Raw genomic sequence first — 20,275 nt, 5'->3', positions numbered from 1 at the left:
GGCACAGCAACAAACCCACAGTTCTCCCGCCACCTCAGGCTGGCTCGGGGTGCAGGCTGAGGCCAGTCCACAGGTCGGTCCTCAAGGTCCAGCGGGTCTTCTACAGGCTAGTTCTGCTGGGGTGCACAGGTTACCAGCAGCAGCCAGGGCCCAGCTGGTCCAATCCAGACCTAAGCCTCCCCCAGCCAGTCCTCAGCCTCCCAGGCAGGGAGCCTAGAGCCATCCTCTGGCCTCTCTGGAGGCTCAGCTCCAAGTGAGTCCTCATCCCAGTCTTTTATAGCCCTGGCTCTGCCGCTTGACTTCTGATCACGTGACTGGGAGGGGCCATACTCCAGGCAAAATGGCTGCTGGAAGGGTTCCTCCCCTTCCAGGTAGTGGGGTGGCCACTCCACCCCGCTACAATAACACAAAAACATTCCAAAGAATATAGTCAAGTGTTTCAAGAATAAAAAGCAAGCAATGGAGGAGACCTTTTGCAGGATAGGTTTGGGAATGGATGCCTGATATTATGATAAAAGTGTTATCTGGAACTTCTAAAAGCCTATTGGAGAAATTGGCACTTCATAGCTGGAAAGGCAATTATGTAATTTCTACTGCGTCATAGGTAGAAAGTGCTGGTTCTGCAAGCCTTCTCATCTCATTGCATGTAATGGGACTACTCACTTCTGCCCCTGTCAGTTTATTGTCCTGTCATTGACAATATTGTGTGTGCTCTGCTCTGCTTTCATAGTGGCTGCCAGAAAGTGCAAGATATGATGTGTTATCTGGAAACCAAGAGAAAGCTATTGCCACTTTGAAGAGAATAGCAGCTGAAAATGGAGCTCCAATGCCTCTTGGAAAATTAATCATTTCCAGACAGGTGAAGTACAGGGAAGAGACGTATTAACATTGCTGGATATAATAGAAACTGTACTGTTTTTCCCACTAATGAGTGCTAAGTTTAATTTTGCCATCTTAACCAGTAATAAACCCTAATGAGACATAATCTCCTATGCTAAATTAATGGAGAATTACTCTAAGGCCCTTATTCTGATTTTTACTAAAAATGAGGGCCTGAAAGTGGGCATAAATTGCATTTACACTCACTTTTAGGCCTCTTTATCCTGAGACTCAGACCTTGTGAATACCAGAGAGCCCAAATCGGAACCCCATATCTCAATATCTCAGAACTATGTGTGGAATCCCAGATTGACTCTGAATTTTGCAGCTAACCCCATCTCGACAATCGAACATTCTGAAACCCCAGAGAGACTCCAAATTTTAGAGAAGTTCTGCACAAGCTGGCTTGCCTCTTTATCCTTTGGTAATTGTTAGCAAGCCAAAATCTCTTGCTGAAATGAGCAGAAAAGCTTTTCTTGCTTTGGAGGTTTTGTTCTTAGGGTGAAATTGCAAACAGTTCTTTCTAAACCACAAGACTAGGGTCAGATGCTCTCCTGTTCAAAGATCCATCGTGCACAGAAGATAGTGAGGGGAGTCAGCAAGGGGCTGCTTACAGCCTTTTGACTCTCAAACAGCTTTGGCCTCATCCTGCAACGTAAATTAGAGCTACCTAGAGGCTGTTCTAATGTATAGCATCTACCTGTCAACCCTAAGAGATCATACACCAGCTGTGAACTAGAATAATAGAGCTGTGTCCCTCTCTACACGATCTCCATGCTGACACTCTCTTTCTCCCCCTGTGCTGCAGTGCTGTCAGCCAGCTCTAATGGCTTTTACATCTGCTGAGAATTCGTGGTGGCAGGGGAATTCTAAAGTTGGCAGCTGCAGCCAGAGTGTGACTCCTTTACACTGCTTGTTTGCATGAAGAGACCTGCACAGGACTGACTATCTGGGCCTACTCTGTGTAATGTGTGTCAGATGGCCCGTCGTAATAGTAGAAGTCTTGTGATTCCATGCAATCAAGTTTCCCCGGACTCTGTGATATGACATACATTTTAAATGGAAACTGAATGCAACAGCTGTGTTTGTGTTTGTTTTGAAACAGGAAGACCGTGGGAAAATGAGGGACCTTTTCACACCCCAGTTCAGATGGACGACGTTGTTGCTTTGGTTTATATGGTAAGAAGAGATACAAACTGTTCAATGTCGGCGTGCTTGCTTAGGTATGTTTTTGAATGGATTCATTTACAATATCACTAAAATGGAGCAAGTCCCCATTCCCTCAAACCTGCTACACACTGTAATGTCTTTATCTACCAAATAACGTTCACTGAAAATCCAATCCCCTCTTCATCTTCTGGCAGCCAGCAGGAACCATATTTTAAGAAAATATTGAATGAAAGTACTTGCATCCCTTAGTTAGGCTCCAGTTTGATTCACATGGCTTATTATATGTCCAACCATCTCAGATTTTCTCTTTCATCTCCTTCTTCACAGGTTTTCCAATGCCTTTTCTTATTATGGGTTAGTTTTATTAACGACAGAGCTCTTTCAAGCAGGAGATGTCTGCAGCCGTGAGTATTAGTGCTTTACTTCTTTCTGTAGATGAACGTGTAAAGATGAGATTTCCTTTATTGGATCTGCTGAAGGCTTGGTCAAGGTCACAATTTCTAGTGCACTTTAGGAAATCTTGTTAAGAGTTTTTTTAATATTGAAGATGAGTCAGCTATTGTACCTTGCCTGCTACTCAATGCATAGGGGTTCTGTGGTGGCCACAAAAAGGATTTCCCGAAACCCAAGTTGTGAAATAACTGTGGAGCCTGCAAAGGAGGTTTATTAGAGGCATGTATCTATTTTTCCTGAGTAAAGTATGGTTCCATAAATGCCCCTTTCCAGATTTCCTGCCCCAATGCCTAATTAGGTCTGAAACAGATAAAATTGCCGGCTACCGTAGAGTGTTAGAAATGTAGAAGAACCTGCTGGGAGAAAAGATATTGCACAGAAATGCAGCATCTTTTCTGTTGTAGTTTGTTGTCTTACTCTCAGACTTTTAACTCTGCTAAAAAGATCCTTAAAACTTTTTGAAAATTAGACTTCCCTCAGGAAAGCATTTCTGTATTCTGAACACCCTATATTAGGGAACAGACTCTGAGATTTGGGAAACTGTACAAAGGGCAGGGCTGTTACTGTGGGAAGTTACCAATTCAGAGCTTGCCTAACAGCCTGGAAATAGCAGGAGAGATCTAACTTTGCATACTAGAAGAAGGATGTCAGTTATTGGACATAGTGTGGTCCAGTGTCAAAACATGGGTCTAGGAAACAAGACTACTGCTGCTTTTTCTAGCTCTGCCACTAACTCACTGTAAGGCATTGAGCAAGTTCGGTTTTTAATAATAGTGAAAATCATCAGTTTGCAAGTCAGGGTTGCACCCTGCTAGTAGCAAGACTGCTTTGGAACTATTGGCTTCAGCTATGTGTTCTGGGTGCAATGCATTCAGGTAGAATACACCTGCTGAGCTGCTCCATCCACTCCACTGATTCCAGCAGCAAGTTTACAGAATCACGAAAGCATATAAGGTGCACAGGAGAATGAGCAGAGAAGATATACTTAAAATTTCATCAATGATGCTTCTTTCTGCTCCCACAGTTTCTAACAGAAGGAAAGTAGTTAAAGCAAAATGCAGCCTGGCCTGTGAGTATCTGACAGAGGAGGACTACACCGATCTGCTCTGGACTACTTTATCAGAGTTCCCAGGTGAGTGACCATCAACGTGTCAATGTTTCACTGCATGGAGGCTTATTGCAGGTGCAGTCTGGGAAGTGTCTTGAGAAGCTGCAGTGGCCAGTCTGGTTATGGCTCCAATCCAAACCTCATGCCATGAATTCTGAGGAAGAGTAACAATTGAATAGGATTTTATCCTCCAGTTAATTTCTGTTAAAGGAACAGAATCATAAACTTTTATCCAGACGTTTGCTTTCCAGAACTACTTTTAAGGATCTTGTGTGTGTCTATTCAGTGTTGGACCTGTTTCCTTTAACCCCTTCTGTGCACAGCCTTGTTTACCATTAGAGCCGTGACTTTTAATTATTTAAATGAGCAATGTGATAGGCAGTAGACCAAGAAAGATAGGTGACATACGGTGGCAATATGAATATTGTTCCATTAAACTGATAACCACATCCCTAGGTACCAATTTGCTTAAGATGGCGTATCACAAGACAGTGATTCAGGGCATTATCACTCCTCTGGATTAAAATCTCAGGGATAAATCCAGCTGTGGTGTGAGTGCAACTCCACTGCAGTCAGGAAGAGTGTAAGATGAAATAAGCTTAGAGATAAGAGTTTGGAAATGGTGTGGAGCTTTACTGGGTTTGCCTTCAGACTTGCTACGTAACAGTTTCTACAAAATCAAGATGGTCTCTGCTCTGACCTTATAAACCTACCCATATGCTCCTTTGGCTCAGTAAGTTCAAGCACAGCTGAACCAGAGCCTTATTATGGCTGATTCAGTAGGTGGCTCAGTGTGTCAGTACAAGGGCAACGAGTGTCAGCCTCAGAACCCAACATCCGGGGCAAGCCGAGGTTTGGACTGCTGCTGCCCTCCAAGACGAGTGAATGCCAGCTGTGCTGCTCTGCAGCACCTCTGAGCACAGCGCTACATCAGCACGCCAAAGAAGAAAACCTGCCCTCAAGTGTCGTTCGGTGATGCAGCTGCTAATGGCAGTGAAGAAAACAGCCAACTGAAGGGGAAAGTGGTGACCCGTTGTCCAAAATCCTCTAAAGGCTGAATTCAGCCTTTGATGTGATCAAGACGGTCCGGTGCTGGGAGTCTGGGTCCCTGTCAGTACGGGGGCTACACTCCCATTTCAGTACATTTGTTAGCAGGGTTCTAGAACCATTCCTCTGGTTCTTTTGTCTGAGAGATTTAATGTAACGTGGCATTTGGAAAAGGCTGAAGTGCGTTCCAGTCCATTAGTAATCAAGGAGGAGGCTGAACAAGATCTACAGTAAACTCTTTCGTATCCGACAGCCCCAGGACCGGGAGGTTGCTGGGTATTCAAATACTCTAGATTATAGAGAGGTATACATAGCAATGCATAATACCAAATAAAAATAAGATTAGATATTAAGCAGCAGACAAAAATGTACGCAGAATACTCTATTTACCAACAACAGTAGTATTGTATACTGTAAACTTAGACTGTCTTTGCTGTATTGATTTGTATTTACTTTCACCATACTGTACTTATGGAAAACATACAGTAGAACCCTGAGATATGTGTACTTGACTTGTACGTCTCTTGGGTTAACGTGACTTTGAGTGGCGGGCTGCCATGCACCAGCTCCGTGCCACTCAGAGGAGCAGGGGAACTGACCGGATGCTCCACTGGTCAGTTTCCCCACTCCTGTCAGGGGTGGCAGTTGAGAGCCTGACTCTCAGCTGTCACCCCTGACAGGAGCGGCTGCCTCCCCAATAGGAGCAGGGAAACCACTTCTGTCAAGGGTGGCAGCCTGACTCTTGCTGCTCCTGACAGGATCGGTTTCACTGCTCCTCTCAAGGATGACAGCCTGACTCTTGGCTGCCACCCCGGCAGGAATGGGGAAAATGACCAGCACAGCAGCACTGCTTAGTTTCCTCTCTCCTGTGAGCAATGGGCACATCTCAGAATCTTCAATGTCCTCATCCTCACAGCACTCTTGTGAGGAAGGGCAGCACTAATCTCACCATCGTGCAGCTGAGAAACTGAGACACAAGGACGAAGCAAGTTGCCCAGTGTCACACAAGGAATCACACCCAGGTTTCCTAAGCCTGGGCTAGCGCCCAAACCACTGGTGAAGACATCCTTACCTCTTTTCTTATACACTCAGCACAGAGACCAAGGACTGGGTAGCCCATGTAGTATGACCTCCCCTGTCACCTGTAGAGGTAGTCCCCTTACATTAGGGTTGATGCACATGGGTAGAGCTGGAGTGGCTGGAGAAACTAACATGGATACTACTTGTGCTCTATGTGTTTTGTGCATAGAGAGCCCCCTTCCTTCAGATTGCCAGTCCAACTCATTTCACTCGAACAGATTCACATTCAAAGGAAATAAATTACAAAGGCAAATAACATAGGGTGGTAAGTGCTGGATGCTGCAGTGCCGTCTGAACTCATTCCAGAAAGGTGTGCCACTTGATTTCTCTTCCGCTGCAGGGATTCTGGTGACCCTATGGATTATTGATCGGATAGGCCGGAAAAAAACCATGGCGCTGTCCTTTTTTGTCTTCTCGTTTTTTACTCTTCTGTTATTTTTCTGCATTGGAAGGTACGTAACACAAAGTGAAAACTAAGCCATCATCCATTCACTCTTTTGTGTGGGACAAGAGGGTAAAAATGATGGTGAAAATGAAGAGCCAAGAACTGATCATGTTAATTTATGATGATAAAATCTCAATGTATATTTTCCTCATCTAATTATCTTTAAGCTGGAGCTAGTACATGTAATTTAATTTGCTGGTCACTGGCTGCTGTTAGTGCTCTGTCAAAAGGCAGACTCTTAAAAAAGCCTAGGTATCTGTAGTGATATCTGATTTTTTTAACAGTCCTTGAATTAAAGATCCAGAAAATGGAGGAGGGTCAACAAAACAAAATAGATCTAGCTAATAAAATGTAGCTTATTTTTCAAAATTGATGCTTGTCTCTAAGTTCAAATAAAGATTATAGTAAAAAACCCAACCCTTGTTCTTGTTATTCTCACAGAAATGCTCTTACAGTGCTGCTCTTCATTGCAAGGGCTTTCATTTCAGGAGGATTTCAGGCTGCTTATGTTTACACTCCTGAGGTGAGTAAGGACATGCTTGTAACAAGAAGGTTTGATGGGAATGAGGCCCAGTGGGACAGATATACATACCTATCTCATAGAACTGGGAGGGACCTCAAGAGGTTATCAAGTCTAGTTCCCTGCCCTCACAGCAGGACCAAGCACCATCCCTGACACATTTTTTTAACTCTGTTTGCTCCACACCTCTAAATGGCCTCCTCAAGGATTGAGCTCACAATGTTGGGTTTACAAGGACAATGCTCGAACCACTGAGTTATGAATTTTATGAGTAGGCCGTGTACTGGTTACCATTCCTTGAACCATTGTGCTGTCAGGGTGTTATAGACCAAACAGAACTTACATATAGTGTTGTTCTTTGATAAAGAGGTGTACAGAAGGAAGAAATTTGTCTTCTTGGCAGTAGTTCTCACGCTGTGGATCAGGACCCCAAAATGGGTTGTGATCCTGTTGTAATGGGGTTGCCAGAGCTCATATTAGACCTGCTGGAGTCTGGGGTGGGGGTGGAAGCTGAAGCTGAAGCTGAAGCTGAAGCCAAAGCTTGAGTTGAACTTCCCAGGGCCAAAGCCCAAGGACTTTAGGCGTAGGTGGTGGCCCTCAGGTCTCAGGCCCCTCACCTAGGGCAGAAAATCCTTGGCTTCAGCTTTGCTGCCGCTTTTCCCACACCAAGTGGTGGAGTGTGGGCAGGCTCAGGCCTCAGTCACCGCTCCTGGTGTCATGTAGTAATTTTTGTTGTTGGAAGTGGGTTGCAGTACAATGACATTTGAGAGCTGCTGTTTGGAGGTTAATGTATTGGTGCTTTTTCTGCAGGTTTACCCAACAGCTACTCGTGCTTTGGGCCTGGGAACATGCAGTGGAATGGCCAGAGTAGGAGCCTTAATAACTCCATTTATTGCACAGGTAAAACTCCATCACTTCCAAACATTTTAGTAGCACAGGTATGTGATGAGGAAAATGCCCTTTCTTTGTTAACGTCTGGTTGATGTCTGGCCTTGCCCAAGTATGTCGATGCAGCTTAGAGGATCAGCTAAACTCAGTCTCACCTGTGACTGATTTACCTCTTGATCCAAGGGGTCACATGATGGGAGCATATGAGTAGGTGCTTGGGGATATCAGGACAGTCTGAAGTCACTTGTGAGAGAGTCGCAAAGCAGGTAAGGGGGCTGCATGAGTAGTTCCATGCAGGCGGGTTGGGGATTTCAAACATGCAGGGAGCAGGAGCCGGCTAGGAAAGGTGGAGAGGAACAAGCCTCAGCAGAGACGGGACTGAGAACCCTGCACCAAGGGCTATGCCCTCATAGAAGGCTTTGTGGAAGACTTGTGGTGTTTTGACCCTCATGTTAATAAATCAGACTGCTAAAGGGGGCTGGTTATTGTGAAAATGCCCACAGGGAGAGGTCTGCCGAACTGGGGAGAAAGGGACACTGAGGCAGTAGAGGCTCCTGAAGTCAGACCAGATTAGCCATGCCCCTTTTCCACCATTGCTCCCACATGGTAGAGAGACACACACAACAGTGTAGACCGCTATTAACACTGCTCAGTATCTGAGGAGGTGGGTCTTACCCACAAAAGCTCATGACCCAATAAATGTGTTTAAGATGCTAAAGGACTGCTTGTTATTTGTGACTGCTCGGGGTGGTCAGTATCTCTGAAGGGCATAGGCTTGAAAGGCAGGGCCTGGCCATTGTCCCATTATCACTGCACATTGGAAATTGAGTGGAGACCTGTGCTTCACCTGTGTTAGATCACAGAATCATAGAACTGAAAGAAACCTTGAGAGGTCATTAAATCCAGTCCCCTGCACTCATGGCAGGATCAGTCACCCTCTATACCATCAATGACAGCTGTTTGCCTAACCTGCTCTTAAAAATTTTCAGTGATGGAGATTCCACAGCCTCCCTACTCAATTTATTCCAGTGCTTAATCACCCTGAGAGTTAGGACGTTTTCCTTATGCCCAACTTAAACTTCCTTTGCAATTTGAACCCATTGCATCTTGTCCTATCATCAGAAGGTAAGGAAAATAATCTTTCTCCCTTCTCCTTGTAACATCCATTTAGGTACCTAAAAACTGTTCCAATATTCCCTCTCAATTTTATCTTCCCCAGACTAAAGGAACCCAATTATTTCAATTTTCCCTTATAGGTCATGTTTGCTAGACTTTGAATCATTTTTGTTGCTCTTCTCTAGACCTTCTCCAGTTTGTCCATCTCTTTCCCAAAATATCACAGACAATACTGGACACAGTACTTCAATTGGTATCTAAGCCCAGAGCAGAGTGGAAGAATTACTTTCAGGCCACATCTACACTACAGAGATCTTTCGAAATAAGCTCTTCCGGAAGATCTTTTCCAAAAGAGCTTCTTTTGAAAGAGCGCATCCAAACACAAGAAGGCAGATCAAAAGAGTGATCTGCTCTTTTGAAAGAGAGCGTCCACACAGCCCCGACTCTTTTGAAAGAACAGGTCAGGGAAGAAAACTGAAGACAGTTCTTTCGAGAGAAGGGCCCTGCAGAGCATCTACACACATTTTCTTTTGAAAGATGCTTTAGAAAGGGGGCGCTCTTCCTGAAACAGGAAAGGAAGAGTGATTTTGAAAGGAGCACCACATTCTTTTCATTTACTTTTGAAAGAATGTGTTTTGTGTGTAGATGCTCCATGAGCTCTTTCGAAAGATCTTCCTAGCGTAGACGCAGCCTCAATGTCTTGCAGTTTTTTCTTACCCTTTCACTTACTCTCCCCTAGGTGATGCTGGAATCTTCAGTCTATTTAACTCTGGTGGTTTACAGTGGGTGCTGCCTGTTGGCAGCCTTGGCTGCCTGCTTTTTGCCCATTGAAACAAAAGGCCGTGGTCTGCAGGAGTCCAGCCACAGAGAATGGGGACAAGAGATGGTTGGGAGAGGACCCCACAACATGGAAGTCACCAGGTCAAATTCTGGATCACAGGAATGATAAGACATGAGACACAGACACATACACATGCCACAAGAAAGGATGAAGCAAGCAAGAGTTGTATTTTTAAAAAACAAGTATGTAAGGCTGACCGTGCTGTCACTGCCAATGTCATGTGTGAAAATGCAGGAACTTTTGATTTGGACCTACGCAAATTGTGTCTTTACTGCTGTTCGCTCACACTCATAAAAATGTAATTGTGTAATGAGAGGCATTTGATCTGGATGTCATTTGAAGTTAATAGAGAGAGGTTTTTTTAAAAATAGTTCATTGCGCTTGCATGGTCAGCTACTGAGCTTAAATGTCCCATGTCAAGCAAATAGCTAACTGAATGCAATTCAGTATCAGCTGTAACTTTTTTTAAAAAAATAGTACTTTTGATGCCTGAAAGCAAAAGATTAATACGTACTGTGTCCCTGGCATAGCACACGATGAGTTCCATACACTACAGACTAGGGTTTTTTAATTCGATGCCTGCCTTGCACTTTTTAGTCATCGACAACATGTAACAGCGAACCACCCAATGCTTTCCAGTTCCCTTGCCTTTATGTTCTGTTCTTTGGAGAGTATAAGGCACTGAGAAGGTGGTTTGGGGTGTGTTCATCATGGTGCAGTAGTTTGAGTCCAGGAGGACTGCTATTGGATGCAGAGATGGCACATTATATGAAATGTGTAAATTGTCACAGTAAGGAACAGAATTTAACCTTTCTAACATTGCCAGAAGCATTGAGCCCTCTGTCTGTTGCATTGGTGGACTGCTTCAGCTGTCCTGGTGTCTGTATGTGTGTGTGTGTGTGTGTGTGTGTGTGTGTGTGTGTGCGCGCGCGCGTGCGTGCGTGTGCGTGTGCGCAGAGATGCACGCTGTGGTTTACTGCATGGGTTCAGATATGTTTATATTCAATTTGCCTAAGTATGTTCCCATAGTGGTGTATCCAATGTCTGTGATACAAATGTCTTAATCTGAACAACTGCTTGTAGCACTTTCGATGGAACTGCCTTCATGTGTCTCCCAACAGGAGCAGGTTCTCTGTCCTCTGAGCAGAATTCTAGGGTAGCTGCCCATTGTGCATGGAATGTAATGGCAAGTTATGGAGGGACGTGACTGGCGTCACATTTTAAATGAGAAGAAGTCCTGAGAAGAGTGATACCAGTGTCATTAGCAGAAGATTGACTCTCCCCTAGCTCATTTGGTCTAGTGATGCAGTTCTTTCTCTCACTGCAGAGAGTATTAGAGTTCAGGTGAGGACAGCTCTGTTTGTGTACTGTCTATGTAGCCTTTTGGTTTGTAAGGAATCTGTCCATGAATGGGAATTCAGATTTCAAAACTTGATGGATGTAAAGTAGAGAAATGTGTAACAAAATCAGACAGTTGCAATCCATGGGTCTTGGTATTTTTCCAGAAATCCAGTCTATGGAAAATACTATCAAATATAATTGAGAGCAGTGTTCCCTGTAAGCTGAGTGCCTGTGCTGGAGCTGAGAGAGATTCAGATGCCACCCAGCTGATTACCAAAGTGCCCACAGCTGGCCTTTTCGTTTCTACTGATGGTGCACATCTGCATATGCCTTGATACACAGAAAAATTATTTTGCACGTGGATGGAAAAAATACACACATGGCTGGAAAAGGTTGGAGGGAGCATTGACTGAGAGGTACTTAATTTTAGTTTCTAGGCCACGGGAAGCAATACATTTTGAATAATATGTGTGGTCAGTCGTTTCACAGGAATATAGTGTCATGCATGCTATAGGTTTTGCACAAGACCGTATTTCAGCTACATGGTAGAACAAATCCCTCATTATAAAGGTTTTTTCTCTGGGGCTAGAATAGTTCACTAAATCTGCTAATGGATGCAAAATAAGGTAGCATAATCCAAGCTCAACTTTCATTTACAGAAATGCAAAACCATACTAGTATAACACTCTGAGAGGTACTAGCCTGTTTAACTTGTGCTGAAATATGAAATTATACTTGGGGAATTCCTGAAGGGAATTTGAGGATCTCCAAACTATCAGAGGTCAAGGCAACTGTTGGCTTTCTGCATGGAAATATCTCATGGTACAGGAGATATGAGATTGACAAGGGACCTAAAGCCTGTATCTTCACCTGCCATGAAAAGAAGGTGGTTATAATGAAGCACTCCAGAAATAGCTGTACTGAACAGGTAAATGTTATCTTTTCATAATAATATGAACATGTAATTTAATTCAGAGACATCCAGCTGTATGTGTGTTTGATGGCATGGGAGAATATTGTCTATTTCTAGTACTAACTCTTTATATTAGTATGAATATTTCTGCCATTTAGATTTGTATGCAGTGTGCTGAGTCTCCAACATGTTAAAAGTTCCAGTCAATCTAAAGTAAGCAGAGAGCATTCAACTAGCATACAATGGGAATAGTTCCTTCTCATCTCTTCATCATTCAGATTCTCACAGGCTATCTCTCCCTAATGTAATATGCAACTGTAGTGTCTCAGTGCTGTCTGCAAACAACTTTGGCACAATTGCTTGCATACCTGGCCTCTCTCAGTAGTCTACACATGATGCATGTTTCTGAGGTGAAAAACAAGCTTTTAAGGGTTTTAGATGTTCAGTTACCCAGAATGGACAGATGATTAGACACCCAGATTCTGTCATTTGTGTGCTTGCAGTGAGTTGCAGTGGCAGCTAACCAGATGCCCAGAATTGGAGGCTCTGTTTGAAAACTTGATTTATTGTAGGTATGTGATGGGGGGCACATATGGTTGAAATCTGTAGCCTCACAGGTTTGCTATGTTGACAGGATAGCTAATGAGCCTTTTAGCTTCCGACTGAGCTCCTCCTCTGCTTAAAAAACTACTTTTGCCTTTCAAATGATCATATGCACACACTGCTGTGACTTTTGAGTCAGCAGTTTGGAGACGTGACATTGCAATGGCCTTAAAATGTGCATTCAGCAAGTTTCACGTGAAGTAGTAACAGAGAGATAGCCGTGTTAGTCTATATTCTATCAGAACAAAAAGGCAGTCCAGTAGCAGTTTAAAGGCTAACAAAATAATCCGTTAGGTGGTGAGCTTTCATGGGACAGACCCACTTCTTCAGACCATAGCCATACCAGAACAAACAGTTCTGGTATGGCTATGGTCTGAAGAAGTGGGTCTGTCCCATGAAAGCTCACCACCTAATGGATTATTTTGTTAGTCTTAAAGTGCTACTGGACTGCCTTTTCACATGAAGTGTAGGTGGGTAAGTATTTATATGCACACACTTTCAATAAAATATTTCATTTCAATAGATATTTATATAGGCTATGCAAAGGCTTTTAGTTTTGCCGAGAAGCTGGACCCCTTTAACTTATAACACAACACTACAAAAAGCCATTTGGAGGTAGTTTTGCTTTTCGTTTCCTATAAAGGATGCATTGAAAAATGTACCTTGTTCTAGAAATACCAAGATTGGCCCTTCTGAGACAACTACGATTCTTACGTCTTCGGTCAAGAAAAGGGGTGCCTACCCAAGGCCTGATGGAAAGCCCATTAAAATCAAAAGGAGCCTTTCCATTGATTCCCATGGACTTTGAATCAGACACTGGGTAAAGGAAGACAGGACTGGTCCCTGAAGAGTTGCTTCTATGTCATTGAAGTCAATAAGCGTTTTGCTATTGACTTGAGTGGGAGCAAGATTTGGATATTAAGCAGCTGAAGTGAAGTTTCACTCAAATTCTGTCCCTGAATATTTTTAATAATGGAGGATGTTCCACCATGTTCATGAAAAAAGCTGAAGAACATTTGAGCTGATTCACTATAGCCTAAAAATAGTCAGGTCATATTTTGTTAATATGGCAACATTATTAATGCATATAATTAAGCTTCCAAAGATTCTGTTTTAAACACCTGTTGTGTATTTTTCACTGGGGAAGGAATTAATATAGCTAGTTCATTTAAAAATGAGATGATTTTGAATTCAACTTAGGAGCAAACAGAATTATGGGATTCACAGATATGTTAATGTGCAGAGCTGTTGTGGGGAACGTACTTCTCCAAGCATGCTTTGATGAGTGATGTAGTGTTCCTAAGGTCTTGCTGAAAGAACATTGAATGTTATCTTGTGTTTGAATGTACAGTTTCTAAACTGGATACATTTTAATGGTTAAAAAACTTTGTGTATATCAAGCTTGTTGTACAATATTCTTTTTGTTCCTATGTTAATAATGCAACATTGGATAGTTTGATTCCACACTTGATATTTTATGTTGAATAAATGAATAGTTTTTACAGTAATAATACTTTTTGCTGCCTTAGACATATTATGATTTATGCAATCTTGATAACTGCAAGGTGTTATGAAAGGTCACTAGTTTCATACAGCCTTTGTGTCCTGATTTTTGGATATCCTAGATATCTGCAACTCCCCCTGATTAGAACTGGATCTGTAAGTTCTAAAAATTAGAGCCTTAACTGTGTATTTGTTGTATACTTGAAAGGATACTGTTAGGTGAAAAATTCCAAGTTTTCTCAATGCCTTTTTCAATAACCCCATAGGTTATTAAATTTGAAAGGACTAGATAAAGACTTGCTTTACTTTTCGTTAATATTTTTTGTTTATTTTTCCAAATGCACATAGCTCGAGCAATGAGAATAGAATGTCTGTTTGTAGATAGTAAGATTCTGCTGATTTCTGATCAATCTGCTGTCGTGTCCTCTGTATTGCATACGCTACAAAGGAACATTTTATTTGTTAATCCTTCCCCTTTGGATTTTATTTGCTGGAAATTGTTGTACTGACCTTAGATTATTTTTATAAAACTTAAATTTTAGGCCAAATTTGGCCTGACAACATCCCTTTGGACTTCAAAGCACTCTCTCTAAGCTGAAGTTGGACAGTCTCAATGTTCAACTACAGTAGAAGCCACAATCCATCTGGAAGGGCGTCACCTATCTGTGGGGTGGAAGTAAGCAACAGCTGCAGAACAGGACTGGGCTGTGAAAACAATGGCTGGGAATGGGCAGAAGACTAAGTGCTTGGAGGTTTCTCTGAACTTACCAGGTTCTCAGGCCATTTGAGGCTCTCTCGTCACGTCTAGCTGCGTGGCAGAACTACCCTCTGTTTCCAGATGATGTTTACTGCAATTTGACCTATGATTGGCTTTGCTTCATTGCAGTGTGCAATTGTTGTACAGAACTGAGAGGCAAGCAGCACTAATTGGCAGCCCCTGGAAACGGGGATCTTTTGTCTGCAGAGCAGGTTCGAGGTGAACCATGGCAGTGCGAGCTTCCACCCCACTTACTCCTCCTCTGTGTCTCAACCATGATAAAGGAAGGAAGATCTCCATTTCTATTTAGTCCTCAACCTCTCTGGGACTGCTAACCAAGCCTGGAGTACAGATGCGTGTATACATGGAAATGAACCAATTAACTCAATTGCACAGGGTTCCAAATAGTGCCAGCTGTGATTGTGTTTTTAATGATCACTTGTCCACAAACAATAGGATTCAGTCAACTAGCTTATGTCACTTTATGCAATTTCAGAACCTTCTGTTTGTCCAAACCCTAGAACTGTGGCAATTCTACCCCCCAACACATGAAATCTTAGTTATAAATTGATAGAACTAAGATACCGGCGATATGGAATGAGGTTCTTCTGGACTACTGGGTTTTCTGTACTAAGATCTAGATGGTGCTTTTTCCTGCCAGGAGTTCAGGAGACTTGACTTGATGACTTCCTGAAGGTCCTTCCAGGTCTAAAAACACAAGAAGCCCTGTGGCACCTTATAAACTAACAGATTTATTGGCACATGAGCTTTCATGGGCAAAGACCCGCTTCGTCAGATGTATGTCTTTGCCCACAAAAGCTTTTGCTCCAATAAATCTGTCAGTCTATAAGATGCCACAGGAGTTTTCAGTGGTTTTGCGGATACAGACTTAAAACAGCTACCGCTCTGCTACTTCCAGTTCTAATATTCTGTGATTCTCTTTCTGTCCGACCTTGTCAATGCCATCCCCAGCAGGAGAAGCATCATGCACAAGCCCATTTAAATCAACCTTCAGCATGCACAAATATAAGAGAACTTAGCCTTTAAGATGCCAGTCTGCAAACAGAGTTGCACAACTAACCACCTCTGTTTATATGATTAAAAGCCCACTTAGGAGCACATTTTTCATTTCAAAGAATGAAGAGCAATAGTTCCTGTGTGCTTTAAGCTTTGATAAGATTAGCATTTACTTAGGGCTACACGATGAATTGTTATTGAAGATTTACAGTGATCTAACTCTTCTGAAGTCAGTTGAGTTGTTACAAGATCTGCAGGAGCACAGAATCTGATCCTTAATGTCTCATACTGAAACTAAGTGAAATTGAATAGATTACTATATCGTTAGACAGTTTCTAATAAAGTGCTATCACTGATCATTAGGATTCACATTAGCCAGTAATAAACTTTGATTTTTTTAAAGTCTCTTGATCGTACCCTAGTGATTGTAGAATGAACGAATCAGCCTTCTGGAACTAGATATAGGTATTTTCCCAAAGCAAAGGCCACCATAATAGTCACCTGTCTTTTGTACTCCTACCCTTGTGTCTCAAACATATGGAAGAGACTCTTCTGAATAATCATGAAGCATTGAACTGTCCATGTATATATGTAGCACTGCCCTCGACTGGCTGGGAGAAGAACTGCTCGCCTGTGTGTCATGGGACCTTTTACTATTAACAGCTGATGGAGGACAGCAACAAGTCCTGTGGCACCTTATAGAATAACAGATATTTTGGGGCATAAGCTTTTGTGAGCAAAGACCCGCTTCGTCAGATGCATCCTAATGGGTGGACTCTTTCAGATGGAGAGGCAGGCAGATGGGCTTCTGGAGTAGGACCTCGCAGGACACTGCATTTTCAAAAAGCATGTAGTTTGGCAGCTAAATATCATTGACAGGTGCCCAACTCCAACTACTGCCTACTTGTGTCTTTGAAAATCTCTTCCTTATGGGATTTATCTCATAACCTACCCTGTACTGTGCAACTAGGGCACCTGAGGCGAGTAAAACGACTTGTTCCGAGTGACAGAGGGAGTCAGCGTCAGAGCCGAAGTTCCCAACTTCCAGGCCTACGATCAGAACTCCTTGCTCTCCAAAGGGACTGGTCTATTTCTACAGCCAGCTGCTCACCACCATGGGGGACGAGTGACTCTGCCATGCATAAGTCTTTAAAAGAGGCAGAGAGGGAGAAAGGAGGCAGGGCTGCAGCCATATGCCTTTCAAAAGTTTTGGCACCGCTGCTCAAAAGCAACCAGCTCTGCATTTGTCAAGTGGGGTGAGCCTAAGTGGCATCCTGAAGAAGCTGCATTGTGTGAGATGGGAGCTGGTGGCTCATATTTTAATGGTTAGGTTAAAGGAAGTAAAAGGTGACCCACAGGACCCTGGCCCACACTGTGAAGATGTACAGGTTGAACTCTAAAAACCGGACACTCTGTTCCAACAGGACCACGAAAGGTCCTGGGTCAGAGTGCCCTGGCAGCCACAAATCACACCCCAGCATGGCCTGCAGCCAGGAGACCTGACAGGGCTGACAGCAGCAGAGCTAGCCAGCTGTCCGGTCGGGGCCACTGACAGCAGGCCAGCAGCCCAAGAGGGACCAGCAGGGGTTGAAAGCAGAGCCACTCAGGAGGGCCAGTGAGCAGGTGGGGGGCAGTAGGTGGGGTCAGGAGCAGAGCTGGGAGCCAAGCCACTCAGGGCTGGAGCTGACCTCCTCTGGTCTGGCAAACTCCCTCATTCAGGACCACTGAGGTCCCAAGGGTGCCGGACAAGGGAGTTTCAACCTGTGCATGTACAATAAACCACAACGGGCAGAACTTGGCAGGGTGTGAGCTGACAACATTACAGGGAGAAGGGTCTCAGGCTCCTAATGGGGTTACACATTACCACAGCAACTACTGGTGACAGTCCTGAAGATGGGAAGGGCCCTTATTTATAGACAAAGCAGCGGAACCGGGGCGCCGATGAACCTGCTACAATGCTGAAAGCTGGACCAGGCCTGCTGATGGGGGCAGGGCAAAGACGGCAGTTGCCCCAGGGCTTGGGGTGGGGGGGCCCCCCTATCATGGTGTGCATGACTGACTGCCCATGGCCCTGCCTCTTCTGCCTTTAGGCCTCTGCCACGTGACCCCTCAACCCTGCCCAGAGGCCTGCAATGGCTGTTGGCCCTGCTGAGCTGGGCACACCCTGCCTGGGAAGTCCTCTCCTTTGAGCACGCTCTTGTTTTTTCAAGTTGAGGGCGTTTTCTCTTCACAAGGAGGAAGCCAAAAGGCACCTTTCCTGCCCCTTATGCCTCCTGAGCTGGGCCCAAACCAAAGGAGGAGAGCCCAGGCTGGAGCAAGCCGACCGATAGCACACCACCTTACTGATGGCAACCCTAGTTCCTGCACAGGACAACCCTCCCCCGCCAGGCCTTGTCACCCCCTGGCAGCCCCATATGCAATTTCTACAGCAGGTGCAATCTAACAAGAGTTAGACCTTTTCACAGGCTAATCTCTCCAGCAATGTGCCAAGGTGAAAGGACATGAGAGACTGAAGCGCCAACGTGTGTTTTAGGTGCACCTGTTCTCTGCTGCGTGTAGAATTTGGCAATCACAGAGTTTGCATTCCCTTACAATGTTCCCTTTGCAGGTGTGGAAAGTATCTGGCTTCGGGCGCAACCTGTCTAGCATTCGGCTTGTACAATAGCTGCGCGCTTTAGTCCCAACTTCAGTGTCAGAAAAACTGCTCTGTCTTCAGGTTGTCTCTTAGGCTGGATCTACACGGGCACCCTGCGTCAACAGAAGAAGCCTTTGTCGACAAAACTTGCAGTGCGTCTACACCAGAGGTTGGCAACTAAAATAGCAAGAAGAGCCTTTTTTCTCAATTCAGTATAAAAAACTCAATCATTCCAGAACTGCAGTATATGTGAATACAAGACGGTCCTTAATAAATAATGTCAAATTATACTTTTTGTCACCCCTGTTTTAAGAACAGGGCACACACAACAAGTTGTAATGCGATACGTGTTTACAGCAGGACATTCACAAACTTTTTCACATTCTGTTTCCTCACACTTTATGTGTGTGTGTGTGTGTGTGTGTGTGTGTTTATACCACTGTCTTCCTGACTCAATCCCAAACCTTCTCGCTCTGGGGGACACTCAAGGGAGTTATGCACAGAGGCAGCTGCGTGTCCCTGACGGCCAGCTCCTGGCAGGGGATGCAGGTGCCCGCCTCTGTCCTCCAGAACAGGCTTGAATTCTGTAAGACCCGGCAGTCATCTGTGTGGCCCAACCACCCAACGTACACATCGAGGAACTGGCCTCAGTGGTCCACCAGGGCCTGCATGACCACCGAGTGATACCCCTTTCGATTTATGAAGTATTGGCGCTGTGTTCCAGGGCCCGGATAGGGATGTGCGTGCCATCCAGTGCCCCAAAGCAACTGCAGAAGCCCCAGGTTGTTGAAGCTGGCTACCAGGGTGTCCACGTCAGTGATGCGGATGAGCCTCTGGAGCAGAGTGTCATTGAAGGCACGCACCCCTCTGGGGTCAGGAGACTGGACATGGCCATGAGTCACTGGGGGGGTGGCACCCCTGGGCCCCACTGAGCTCCACAGCCCCTCCCCTTGCTCCCTTGTCCTCCCACCTACCCCCATGCAACCTGAGACTGCCTTAGTTGCATCAGTGTGGCTCCGACAATGGACTTCCCGACCCCAAATTGGTATCTCTTCCACAAAGGTACAGCCACCGTCTTCTCGAGGGGGAGGGTGGGCCTCACATTTGTGTCCTGTCTGTGCAGGGCAGGGGCAAGCCTGTTGCACGGCTCAAGGAAGGTGGGCTTCCTCATTCAAAAGTTGTGGACCCACTGGTGGTCACCCCACTGCCCCATCAGCAGCCAATCCGAACAATCAAAGCTGATGGGTACTGCCAGACCCATCAGGGCATCTGAGTTGGGGAGGGTTGCCAGGGTACCGGGACAACGAGGCCCTCGTCAGCTGGCTCCTCCTTAGTGTTGTTATGCCTCCCAGAGGGGATGGAGCACCCCAATGAGGATGGGAGGCAGAGGCAGCAGCAGCTGGCTCTTGCTCCAGGGGTAGCTGCTGGGTGGCAGGAACGAGCTGTCTCAGCAGAGGCTGGGGTCCCTGTGCACTGCCTGTGGATGGGCGGGGCCCTTTAAGATAACACAGAGCCGGTGCTCCTGGAAGGGCTTGCCCTCAATACAAGCCGCGCTTCTGGGGTTAAGGGGGCTCCCTCTGTCGATAGCTCTGGGTGCTGTGTGGACGCTCTCTGTTGACAGATGTTTTGCTGGTGTAACTCTGCCGACAGCGCCATCTGTCAACAGAGGCTGCTGGTGTAGACAGAGCCTTAGACCTGCTGCTACTTTTCCAGGCATTGTAAAGCCTCCTTCTATTAAGGAGCTTTCATCTCTTGAGCAAGGCTTACAAATCCGACTCTGTTCCGGCTGGCTGAACCGCAAGCTAAGACCCCAGCTGATGCTATCATATCCTGCCCAGCAACGCTCACGCATCTCAGAGATGAACTGCTGGCCTGCAGAGTTCTGCTGAACTCCATCTGCCCTCTGGAGCCTGACCCCACGGTGGAGTAGTGCTTCCCCACAGAGACCGTTTACACAGG

At 45.0% G+C, this 20,275-nt stretch overlaps 1 protein-coding gene across 3 annotated transcripts in view; it reads left to right on the top strand.

Annotated features, from left to right (window-relative positions):
* SVOP (SV2 related protein) overlaps window positions 1–12,669 on the top strand; it is a 42,137-nt gene extending 29,468 nt beyond the window's left edge. The window contains exons 9-17 of one of the 3 annotated variants that reach the window (XR_012648009.1): window positions 731–859; window positions 1,985–2,058; window positions 2,377–2,453; window positions 3,527–3,634; window positions 6,078–6,189; window positions 6,624–6,705; window positions 7,513–7,602; window positions 9,446–9,729; window positions 10,669–12,669. Coding sequence is in view for 1 of the 3 variants with exons in the window: in XM_075012685.1 (XP_074868786.1) it covers window positions 731–859; window positions 1,985–2,058; window positions 2,377–2,453; window positions 3,527–3,634; window positions 6,078–6,189; window positions 6,624–6,705; window positions 7,513–7,602; window positions 9,446–9,652 (879 nt within the window). In the remaining 2 variants the exon portion in view is untranslated. Of the gene's footprint in view, window positions 1–730; window positions 860–1,984; window positions 2,059–2,376; window positions 2,454–3,526; window positions 3,635–6,077; window positions 6,190–6,623; window positions 6,706–7,512; window positions 7,603–9,445 lie in introns of all 3 variants that reach the window. The other 2 variants (XR_012648010.1, XM_075012685.1) reach the window with 2 other exon arrangements.
* The last annotated feature ends 7,606 nt before the right edge of the window (window positions 12,670–20,275 follow it).

The sequence above is a fragment of the Carettochelys insculpta genome, chromosome 18 (assembly GCF_033958435.1).
Source record: "Carettochelys insculpta isolate YL-2023 chromosome 18, ASM3395843v1, whole genome shotgun sequence".
NCBI classification, from domain to species: domain Eukaryota; kingdom Metazoa; phylum Chordata; order Testudines; family Carettochelyidae; genus Carettochelys; species Carettochelys insculpta.
This window is presented reverse-complemented; position numbering and strand designations above follow the sequence as displayed.